Here is a 12727-nt window from a genome sequence, read left to right as displayed (position 1 = left end):
GGAAAACACTCTCCGCCTAATAGCCCGCTTCTATTGGCCGGCATTGGCGGTGACGCCCGCGAGGTGGTGTGCGGCGCGTCGTGAATGTCAGCTGGTAAACCCACCGCCACCCCAAAAGCTCATTGCGCTTCTACCATTAATCGAGGTCCCCTTCGAGAGAATTGGGATGGACCTCGCCGGGCCATTAGAACGGTCAGCACGCTGACATCGCCGCGTTAGTCCTAGTGGATTACGCGACGCGATATCCGGAAGCAGTGCCTCTGAGCAACATCTCTGCACGTAGTGTTGCAGGGGCACTCTTCAAGATAATCTCCCGGTGGGGATTCCGAGCGAAATCCTCACCGATCAAGGCACCCACTTTTATGTCACTTAACACTTCGCTAACTTTACGAGCTCTTGGGCATCAAATCGATTCACGACTAGCTGCTACCACCCGCAGACAGATGGCCTAGTGGAACGATTTAATAAAACGCCAAGAACATGATTCGTGAATTGCATACCCAGGACGCTTAGAAATTGGGATAAGTGGCTAGACCCCTGTTGTTTGCAGTACGAGAGGTCCCACAAGCCTCCACCGGTTCTCCCCATTTGAGCTGCTGTACGGGCGACGCCTCGCGGTGTCCTTGACGCCATCCGCAAGCGCGGGAGGAGGGACCTTCTAATAGTAAAAATGAAATTCAGTTCGTTCTCGATCTTAGAGCAAAACTCCACACACTGGGGCGATTAACACAGGAAAATTTGCTCCAAGCTCAAGAACGCCAACGCCGGCTGTATGACAGGGGTGCTCGGCTACGGAATTTGCACCGGAGATAAGGTACTTGTATTACTCCCAACATCGAAGCTCTAAATTACTCGCCAAGTGGCAAGGACCCTTTGAGGTCACACGACGAGTCGGGATCTCGATTATGAGGTTAAACGCATCGATAGAGGGGCGCGACGCCAAATTTATCACCTCAACCTCCTGAAATTATGGAGGGAGGAGGCAGCCTCTGTGACGCTGGCCACGGTAGTTCCGAGAGGGCGGAGCTCGGGCCGGAGGTAAACAAAAACTACAATCTCAACACTCGGTTACTTGTGGAGACCAACTCTCACCGCGACAGCTCACAGAGGTTTCTGAATTACAAAAGGAATTTGCGGATGTGTTTTCCTCTACCGGGCCGCATAAACATCATACAGCACCACATCGAGACCGAAGCCGGCGCTGTGGTGCGTTGTCGCTCTATCGCTAATCCAACATAAAAAGAAAATAGTACGGAAGAATTAGATGCGATGCTTGATATGGGCGTAATAGAGGAATCCCACAGTGATTGGTCCAGCCCGGTTGTTCTTGTTCCCAAGAGTGATGGGTCTATTCGATTCTGTGTGGATTACAGAAAAGTCAACGCTGTGTCTAAATTTGACGCTGCACTCAATGCCCCGTGTTGATGAACTGCTCGATCGGGTTAGGCACTGCTCGATTTTATTCGACCTTGGATTTAACAAAGGGTTATTGGCAGATCCCCTTGACACCAATGTCCCGTGGAGAAAACAGCCTTCACTACGCCGCTTGGGTTACACCAATTTGTGACGCTTCCTTTCGGTTTGTTTGGGGCACCAGCCACGCTTCAGCTTACTCATGGATCGGATCCTCAGACCAGCATCACCGCGACGCCGCTGCCTATTTAGATGATATTATCATTTATAGCAATGATTGGCAGCGCACATGCAACATCTGAGGGCCGCCCTGAGGTCGCTAGCGGCGGGCGGGCTCACGGCAAACCCTAAGAAGTGCTGACATGGCGGTGGAGGTACGGTATCTGGGGTTCCACTTGGGTCATGGCCAGGTGCGGCCCCAAATTGATAAGACCACGGGCGACATGCGACTTGCCCTAGACCGAAGACCAAAAAGGGGGTGAGGCAGTTCCTGGGGCTGGCTGGCTATTATAGAAGGTTTGTGCCTAATTATTCGGACGCCACCAGCCCGCTGACTGACCTCACTAAAAAGGGGCTCCAGATCCGTTCAATGGTCGGAGCAGTGTCAACAGGCGCTTATGCAGGTTAAAGCCGCACTTTGTGGGGGCCGCTTCTTCATGCACCTGACTTCTCTCCCTTTTATTTTGCAGACGGACGCTTCAGACAGAGGGCTGGGGGCCGTACTCACGAGGTGGTGGAGGGGAGGAGCTCAGTGCTGTACATTAGCCGTAAGCTCTCCTTAAGGGAGACTAAGTACAGCACTGTGGAGAAGGAGTGTTTGGCCATCAAGTGGGCGGTCCTCACCCTCCGTATTACCTGCTGGGGCGGGCCTTCACCCTCTGCTCGGATCACGCTCCACTCCAGTGGCTCCACCGCATGAAGGATACTAACGCCCGGATCACCCGCTGGTATCTGGCTCTCCAGCCCTTTAAATTCAAGGTGGTCCACAGACCGGGTGCAGATGGCTGTCGCCGACTTTCTCTCCAGGAATGGGGGAGTGGTAGACAGGCCAGATGGTGCCCCGCCTGAGTCGGGCGGTGGGGGTATGTGGCAGCGGGGCGTGGTCAGCGCCCGTCCGGGAGAGGAAAGCTGTAAGGGCGCTTACACCTGAGCTAAATTATGCCTAACACCTGTCTCTAATTCCAGTGAGCACGAGGAGAGCTGCATAAAAACAGAGCCTCCAGACGGGAGAGAAGAAAGAAAGAGAGCAGACCCAGCGTTTGTGTGTTCGTGTATTTGTGTATATAAAACATAATTAAAAGAGGGACGTACCTTGAGAGGAAGACCTGTTTCCTGTCCTCCTTCACTAGTATAGTGCTACAGTAATGTTTTTGTATTGTGCACTGGAAGCTCCTGTCACCAAGACAAATTCCTTGTATGTGTAAGCATACTTGACAATAAAGTTGATTCTGATTCTGATTCTTCTGATTATGTTGTTGTTTTCTATTATTATTACATTTCAGATTATATTTTTAGTATATTTTTTATAAAACAAATTAGGACATATGTTTATTAACAACAAACTTTAAAAAAGCATACCAAATACCTCAAAACATGTGAATATGAACAAAAAGTAATGATGACATTTAATGCATTGCCATGGCAACAGTATTTAAGATATCTAGAATCCCTTCAGAATTTTAAATCTGCACTGTCTTGACATTATTCAAAGATTTTTGAAGCAATTCAGGTTAACATAATGGAGATATTTCAAAGTCTGTTAAAGGTGACACACTTCCACCAGTGGCACTACGACCGTGACCCACAATAGCCACATCAATGTGATCAGCATACAAGGAAAAACGTTTGGCTCAATTTTGATGCTTTTAATTTTCTGCACGTAGAAAATATGAGATATTTCTTATTCCAATTTTTTTACGTTAATATATCGCGTCGCAATTGCAACACTGTTCGATATATCAAAAATGGTTTTGCAATTTAGCATCGGCAATATCTTGGCATGATGTCTCCCACATTTGGAACCTGTAACATGAAATCCCTCTGAGGAGTATATCAAATTCCACAGAATGCATTTTTCAAACAATTAAAAATGGCCATCTTCCTTTTGGCACAAAAGTTGTCCTGCTTGATGAGATGTATATGTGTACAAAGTTTGGTGACTGTAGCTCAAAAGGGATGTGCCCCCAGAACTGGCCCATGTTCTAGGTGGTGCCGCACAGCCACCCCTGCATAACCCCCCTGCAAGTTTGCCACACACTAATGACCAGCGACTCTGATGTGTCAAACTTTCAAGAGATTTCATGCATGACCCAAAAGTACCAAAAACCTTGAAAATAATAATAATAATAAAAAAAAGAATCCTTAGATGAACAATAGGGCTCTGCACTTTCAGTGCTTGGGCCCTAATAATAATAATAATGATTAGATGAACAGTAGGGCCTTGCACATTCAGTGATTGGCCCTAATTAAACTTAGAGATCAATAGGGCTACACACATTCAGTGCTTGGGCCCTAATAATTATTGTGAAAAAAACATTCCAAAAACAATAGGGCTTTAGCACTTCTTGGGCCTCTTGGCCTGCACCTTCGGTGCTTGGGCCATAATAATAATAATCCTTAGAAGAACATTAGAGTACAGGAGAGCACAAGGCAAACAATCCTGATGGAAGCCATGTGCTTGCACAAAACACAACTGACAAAGCAGAAGAGCACACGGCGAATGAACACAATCATACGCCATGTGCTCAAACAAAAAACACAGCACAAAAGATAGACAGAAGTACGCATGGCAACAGAACCGATTTTGAAGCCATGTGCTGACAAAGACAAGTGTCCGGATCCCAAAACCAGAACCGAAACTGAACTAGACAGAAGTCATGATCCGGACACCATGCTCTGAATGTGAAACACAGAATGGACAGAAGGGTGCACAGCAAGGAAATACCACCAGAAGCCGTGCACTCACACAGAAACACAAACTTAGACAGACAAAGCACATGGACAGGAAATAAACCTGGAACCATGTGCTCAACATTAACACAGATCATGGATGTCAGGATCCATCACCAACCAATAAACATAACTGACAAAGGTGACAGGATCCTGACATATAGATTAGTCATGATAGATTTTTGTGAGAAACAGAACAAAATTAAAGTCATTCACTGAAAATCATCCACACTAGCTCTCCTTGGCACATTCATGAGAGTTCATGAGAGAAGTAGCGATATCCGATTTTTTTTGTGCAATATTTTATGATTAATTTGTTCATGTTCTTTCACTCTTTTGAAGCTCCAAATATCACAGACAGTCAGCATAAACGTCATCCATACGACACCAGCTGTTAAAATAATGTCTTCTAAAGCAACACGATTGATTTTAGTGCAAAATAGATAAATATTTAGATATTTATAATACTTTTTAGAATACTTTTTTTTTCACTCATGCTGTCATTCAGCAGTGGTATGCATGTGTGATGTAGTCCCACTGGTCTTTTAAACACGTGAGAACTGTGCAACACAGTCAGAATGCAGTGCTGTTTACAAGTGAGAAGTAGCTTGGTTGATTTTGGTTTAGATCTGTTTCTTTACTCACAATTGTGCGTTTGTGTGCTTATCCTGGATGTCTCAACAGAGTGGAAACATGAGATTATCTCTGTATCCATGGAAATGCGAATATACGCCACACAAGAGACCAATTGAACTCCACCCTCTCCTGAAGCGTTGGATTATAATTTAAAAAATGTTTCACACCAAAAGCGATTGTGTCGCTTTAGAAGACATTAATTTAACAGCTGTTGTTGTATGAATGACGTTTATGCTGACTGTGACAGGGTGGAGGGTGGGGCCTGGTCGTGATTTTACACACCCAGTCCCTTATCAGACTAATCAAGCCTCCGAGAAGGATAAAGGCCAACTGCGGACGGTGGTGTGACAGAGAGAGAATGTTTATGGGCAGCTGTCCGTGCTATGTGTGTGTTTGTTTCCGTTGGATTCAGTTTTACATTCAAATATTATTTATATTTTCAAGCTGGTTCTTGCCTCCTTTTCATTGTTCCCTTTACACTGGAGCCTGATAAGGGACAGGGTGTGTAAAATCACGACCCGGCCCACCCTCCACCCTGTCACACTGACTGTCGGTGATTTCTGGACCTTAAAAAGAGAAATTGCCATTCACTTGCATTTTAAGGACCTACTGAGCTAAGATATTTTTCTATTTTTCTTCAAAGGTGTTCTGCTGAAGCAAGTCATACACAACTGGGATATCATGAGGGTGAGTGAATAATGAGATAATTCGAATTTTTGGGAATTTAAAGTTGGCATGAAATGGAAGTTGCGTCCGACTTTACTTCCGTATTGTTACGCATTTCCGAGTGACAGCTTACCTAACAAGAAAACAAATTTAGAGCGAGAATTTGAGTTTATCCATTGGTTGTTGATTGGATTGTGAAATTATGGCCATTGCATAGAGGCAGATCTGAATGCGAGATTACAGTGCCCCTACTGGCATGCTGTTCGAGTCAGAGCCCATTATCTGTGAAATTGAGCAGTGATCTTAACATGTTGATGGCCAAACTGACAACATAAACGAAGAGGCACATCACAGTATTTGCTTACTAAGAGGCTGTAGCCATTGAAAAACGAGTATAAATATAAAGGGGAAAAAACACTTACTCGTGCTGTGTATTACAAGATAACTGCATTCAAAAATATAAATAAACTCCAGAGGCATGCAAAGCTTTGTATTCATTAGTGATCACCTCAGCAATTCAGGCATGAAATATCTCAAACACAACCACAAATGACCTGTTATTCCTCCTCATTGGAAATGTAAATTCAAGCCAGTTGACGCATAACCAAGGAAGTTTGGGGTAAGGTTTTGAAGGAGTGAATGAAAATACACCTTGCAATCGTCACCAACATGCGATTGACGCTTCGTTCAACTCAATGCAAAGTTGTGGTATTTATAAGAAAGGGGCAGGGAATAAGTGGATTAAATGATTGGAGAAGTCCTGCATACATCACCAGAGAGAAGTCTGTTGTTTCACCGCAAGATCGAGTTATTGCATTTTTATTAAAGATTACGAGGTCAACAATAAATAAATAAAATAAAACATATGCATGGATGAATCGTTCACAATAAGATCAGTAGCATGCATTTAGAAAATAGATAGGGTGAATTATGCCGACTTTAAACAAAGTTTTTGTATGTCTTGGAATATAGAGTAGCAAAGAAGTCATGATATTTTTGAGGTTTTTATGGTACTTCTGCATTCTTTGTTATGTTTGACTGCTCCAGTCCCCATTCATTGGTAATTGCATGGAAAAATTGGCCAGCACCGTCTTCAGATTTTTATCTAATGAGTGATTTATTGAGTCATTTATTTTTATGAGGCTTTTTGACAAGCTTTACCAGTAAGACTTTTCTGGATAACAAACATTACCTGAAAAACCATACTGATTGAAAAGCCTTGTGCTTTGATTTGTTTTGACACATACCATGGTACTACCATGATATTCTTGGAAGTGCCTTGGCATAACATAAATAATAGTACATTTTAGTTCCATATAAATTACCATAGTACTACCATCTGATGCCATTACTGGACCATGGTCAGTCAGTCACTGCCATGTTTTAAGGGAAATATCTCTCTCTGTGATTAATTTACTGTATTTGTCTTGATTTTGACAATTTCAGCTAACAATGTTCATGATGTCATACACCACTATAGAAGGCTTCTGAAGCTGACAAGAAAGGGGAGAAACCATGACTAAAGCTTTCTAAAAGGAAAGTGTCTTGCGGAATGCAGTGGCCCAGCTTGTACCAATTGCGGAGCTATTCTTTGCTGACAGGGCTCAGTTTAAGGCCATCAGCTTCACACCAGGGAAATTAGTGGAGTTTGCACAAAGTGTAGAGAACAGGGGGTTGTAGGGGATGTTCAAAATAAAGTCTTAGCAATGAAAAAGAAGGTTCACTTTTGCCTTTTGGCCTAAATAAATGATTTAGGTCATTATTTGAAAATGTTATTTTATACCATGTTCAATGGTTCTTAATTGTTTTGTTGTTCTGATAATGTGGTAGCCTAAACTTATCCTTTCTGAACTTATAGTTCTGCAACATTTTTGTATTATTCCAAAAGCATTTATTTTTTTACTAGGCTTAGCATAAAATAAAAAAAACACAAGTTATCATACTTGTGTTTTGTTTTAATTTTTGATTTCATCTCTCTCACACATGCGCAGAGAGAGAGAGAGAGAGAGAGAGCGAGAGAGAGAGAGAAAGAGAGCACTGTAATAAAATCTGTGGCCTGTTAATTCCATGTTGTTCAGCCATACAGTGTTAATTTTTGACAGCTATTCATTAATATCAGTTGGTTGAAAAAACAAATGACTTCTGGAATTTTTTCCCCTTTGTACTGGTACTGTGGTACTTTTTTAAACACCTAATAATTCTAACAATATCCTTGGGAAAGCGAAAGGCAGAATTAATCCATTATATGCTTAATGTAATGTAAAATGCTCTTGTTTTGCTAATAACAGACAACTGATAGTCTACTGAATGTCTGTCGAAACATTTTTAATAGCTATATGCAGACCACTAAAAAGCTACAGAAAGTTTGTTGAAAAACTGTAACATTGCAATATAAAAATAGTGTGTGGAACGCTCTCGCTCTGAGGGAGGGAAAACACTGGAAAACTTCTTCAGGTAACAGAGTTTTTATCCTTTTTATTGGGTAGGCTACACAATGCTGTCTTTCATGGGAACACTGGGTTCCCCTGTCATTCTCTCTGTCCTTGAGGCTCTGTCGCTGCTGCTCTTTTATGCCACTCTCCCCATGCTTACTGAAATTAGACACAGGTGTTAGACATAATTTAGCTCAGGTGTAAGCGCCCTTACCGCTTTTCTCTCCCGGACGGGCACTTGACCACGCCCCCGCTGCCACATAGTGAGTACTTACATTTTGTTGATGTCATGAATACAAGCTACTAATAGACTGTTGAATAACTTTGATTTAAATAGATTGTGATTGGTTGCTATATACTTAAAGAATAGTTAATAGCTTTTTCCATGTTACAGACAAGTTTGTTGACTAGGACTAAGGACATGCAAATTATGACATATGAAGGTGTGCTGAAGGGTTCAAGTTGTTTTTAAATTGTTCAAAAGTCCTTACATGTTGAATGTTTCAGTCATTTTGTTGATGGTAAAGTGAAAGTATGTAGAATTGTTACAGAACATTTTATAGACAATATAAACATGCCACTCTAATGAGAATAAGTTGATATGTAGTTGAAAAGTTCCTTAAAGTTAACAGAATATCTTTGGGGGAACATCAAAATAAAGTGTTACCTCTCAATTCGAACACTGATATCCATTGTTTCTTCAAAAGCTCGTTCAGAAAGAACATTCACAACAAAAATGTGGGCTTGGTGTGAATAGGCCTTTCCTGTAGGAGAGGGCCAGCTCACATTATTATATGCTGATGAAATGTTGGTTAGATTTGCCTAACTAGGCAATGCTTGAAGTCGGCGGGTACTCACTGGTACACAGTTCCTGCACTTCTCTAATTTAGTCTATAGAGTACTGGCAGTTTTTCTTGCTTACCACCACTTCTCAGAGTCTCCTGGTCCGATGTAATTGTTATGTTTCCCACTAACATAACATGTATAAAACAATTGAGGTAACCCACGTGCAAATAACACAGCCAACATTCAGGGATACGTTCTACTTCTGGATTTTATTATTAAAGAATACAACTAATAATTACAAGTGGCAGTGCCACCTACAGGCACAATGGGGGAATAGCAGTATTACATACATAACATTTGCTCCCCTCTTAATCAAGAAACAAAGAAAACAATGCATTCTCAGCTACACAAAAATTATGCTTATTTTTTTTCTAGAGGTAGAGGGTAGACTGCCTCTTGCCTCGAGCCAGTTCGGGGATTATTCTGCCCCATGTCAGAACAGGCTCACTAACATAACTAATTACAGTTCAGTCCAGCAGGGGTGTCTCATGACTCTATAATGTCAGACGGTTGGGCAGTTTAATCACTCTGGCTGGATAACGTGTGACCTGCACTGATGGAATGTTGAGTTTGCCATGGTTTATCAGAGACTCTCCTGGTGTGTCACTGTTAACATCTTGTTCCCTTCTTGTTCCCTTGTTGGTGGTGCCGTAGAAGTGTCATCTACAGAGGTCTGTACAGGAACAGACACATCACTGATGTCAGGTGGTTGTGTCACCTGAGTTTCAGCTGTTTGCTTCGGAATGGACAAGAGTTGATCAGCATGGCGTCGCCATTCCTCAGAAGCTCCTACATCCACAGTATAAGATACTGGACCACTTTGAGCTGTCACCACACCTGATGTCCATCTTTCTCTCCCTCTGTAATCACGAGCCAGCACAGCCTCACCGACTCCAAACTGTCTTGGCTTGGAACGGCCAGCTCTGCGGAGGACCTGGGAAGTCTGTGAGAGTCGCACGGCAGCTGTCATACTGGGTTTCAAAGCATCCAAACGTGTGCGCATTTGTCGTCCCAAAAATAACAAGGAAGGGGACTCTCTTGCCGTCGGATGTGGTGTGTTGCGGTACGTCAGCAAGAATGTTTCCAGCCATCTCTGAAGTGTAGAAGAACCCTTAGACGTCTTCAGTGCTTGTTTTAGCGACTGAACAAACCTTTCAGCCTGCCCATTGGTCGCTGGATGGTATGGGGCAGAACGGATATGTTTCACATGGTTGGCCTTCAGGAAAGTTACAAACTCCTGAGAGACAAATTGTGGTCCATTATCACTCACCAGGACTTCAGGCAGTCCATAATGGCTGAAGAGATTCCGCAAAACTTCATTTGTTCTTTCTGCAGTTGTTGATGTCATCAACTGCACCTCAGGCCACTTCGAATGTGCGTCAACCACGACTAGGTACATGTGACCCTCACATGGCCCAGCAAAATCTACATGTATGTGCTCCCATGGTTTGCTTGGCCACTCCCATGGGTGGAGGGGTGCTTGGGATGGCATTTTCTGTATTTGTTGACATGACTGACACATTTTTACACACAGTTCAATGTCAGCATCAATACCAGGCCACCACACATAACTGCGAGCAATGGCTTTCATTCGGACAATTCCTGGATGGCCTGTGTGCAGTTCCTCCAGTACTCTTTTCCGCAGCTTGAGGGGAATAATGACTCTCATGCCTCGCATTAAGCACCCGTGTTGAACGGACAGCTCATTACGTCTGGTGATGAAAGGTGAGACTTCATTATTACCAGTCAGGTTGACAGCTGGGGTCCCTTTTGTGACCATTTCTACGATTGTATACAAGGCTGGATCACTCATAGTCTCACGTCGGATATCAGTGGCACTGACAGGGAGTTTCTCCATTTGTCCAAGGTAAAACAGCTCTACGGCATCCTTTTCCTCACTGTGCTCTACTTGTAACGGCAGACGGGAAAGACCATCAGCATTTGCATGATGCTCAGCTCTTTTGTACTCTATTGTATAGTTGTGCGCAGACAATAGTAATGCCCACCTTTGCATCCGCACTGCCGCCATAGACGGAATTCCTTTTTTCGGCCCAAAGATCGTAGTAAGGGGGCGGTGATCTGTGAAAAGCGTGAATTTCCGTCCGTAGAGATACTGGTGGAATTTTCTGACCCCAAACACTATGGCCAGAACCTCACGCTCAATCTGTGCATAATTCTGTTCTGCCTTGCTAAGTGTGCGCGACACGAAGGCTATTGGCTTTTCTTCACCGCTGGGTAGCATGTGGGAAATGACGGCACCAATACCATAAGGTGATGCGTCGCATGCAAGCCGAATGGCGTTCTGAGGGTCATAGTGTGTCAAGACATTTTGTAACACCAGTTGTTCTTTTGCCTTTTTGAATGCAGCATCACACTCTGCAGACCACTGCCAGCGTTTCCCTTTACACAGCAGGGCGTTCAGAGGATTCGCTATGTTTGCCAGATGGGGTATGAATCTCCCGTAATAGTTTAACAGGCCGAGAAATGATCTCAGCTGTGTGATGTTTGATGGAATTGGCGCATTGACAATTGCACTCACTTTTTTAGGTGACTTGTGCAAACCTTCCGCATCAATTATGTGACCCAGGTATTCCAGTGAGTCCTTGAAGAAGTCACATTTCCCTTTTTCAGCATGCAAGCCAAACTGTTCCAGTCGTCCAAGGACTGCCTCCAGGTTTTCCAGGTGTTCAGCTTCAGTCCGCCCAGTAACCAGAATGTCATCAAGGTAACAATGGACATTAGGCAGACCTTGTAATACTTGGTCTATAGCTCTCTGGAATATGGCTGGCGCCGAAGCGATTCCGAATGGAAGGCGATTGTACTGAAAAAGCCCTTTCTGTGTGGAAATTGTGAGGAACTTCCTGGACTCCTCCTCGACCGACATTTGGAGGTAAGCATGTGACAAGTCCAACTTGCTGAAACATTGTCCTCCCGCTAATGAAGCAAACAGGTCCTCAATGCGCGGTAATGGATAGTGTTCAATGTGTAAGACAGGGTTTACCGTCACCTTAAAGTCACCACAGATGCGCACATCTCCATTTTTCTTTACAACAGGGACTATTGGCGTGGCCCATTCGCTGTACTGTATCGGAGTCAATACTCCAATTTCAGTGAGACGGTTCAGCTCTGCTTCGACTTTTGGACGAAGAGCATACAGAACGACTCTGGGCTGGCAAAACTTGGGTTTGTATCCAGGCTTCAATGTTATTTTAGCTTTGATGTTCTTCATTTCTCCCAACTGTTTAGAGAAAATAGCGGCATGTTTCTGCAGCACAGCTTCTAGCGTCTTCAATTTGACTGTTTTTATTTCTTTCCAGTTCAGTTTGAACTGACGCAATTGTCTGTTTGCCCATTTTCACATGCACATCAATTACACCTTCAGGACGCAAAGCTTGCCCAGTGTAAGTCCGAAGAACAATGTCTGTTGAGCATAGGGGCAGGTGTTTCAATATTCGATCATAAGTCTCTGTTGAAATCAATGACACTGCTGCGCCCGTGTCCAGTTCCATTTCCAGTGGCATACCTTCAATTTCTGGTTTCACGGTGATACTGGACTTTTCTCCTGGCTGTGACAGTTTATACAGAGCTAAATCAGAGTCTGTGTCATCATCATTGGACACTGCATCAGCATCAAGGCGGTGTACATTTCCTTTTTTTATATAGCCTTTCTGCTTAAATGCTTTCATTGCCGTGTGGCTTTTGCTGTGTTTCCACTCTTTGTTTTTCTGTCATCATTAACGTTACTTTTCCTGCAAACGCGACTGATATGGCCTTTTTTTCCACGA

At 43.5% G+C, this 12727-nt stretch overlaps 1 protein-coding gene across 1 annotated transcript; it reads right to left on the bottom strand.

Moving 5' to 3' along the window:
* Positions 1 to 9525: 9525 nt before the first annotated feature.
* Positions 9526 to 12171, bottom strand: LOC127648136 (uncharacterized protein K02A2.6-like). The gene has a single exon (XM_052132731.1). The coding sequence runs from the start codon at positions 12169 to 12171 to the stop codon at positions 9526 to 9528; it is 2646 nt and encodes an 881-aa protein (XP_051988691.1).
* Positions 12172 to 12727: the final 556 nt, after the last annotated feature.

The sequence above is a fragment of the Xyrauchen texanus genome, chromosome 8 (assembly GCF_025860055.1).
Source record: "Xyrauchen texanus isolate HMW12.3.18 chromosome 8, RBS_HiC_50CHRs, whole genome shotgun sequence".
NCBI classification, from domain to species: Eukaryota; Metazoa; Chordata; class Actinopteri; order Cypriniformes; family Catostomidae; genus Xyrauchen; species Xyrauchen texanus.
This window is presented reverse-complemented; position numbering and strand designations above follow the sequence as displayed.

Bases quoted from the DNA above. Each gene is read 5' to 3' on its own strand.
- LOC127648136 (XM_052132731.1), bottom strand. From the start codon at position 12,171: ATGAAGAACATCAAAGCTAAAATAACATTGAAGCCTGGATACAAACCC.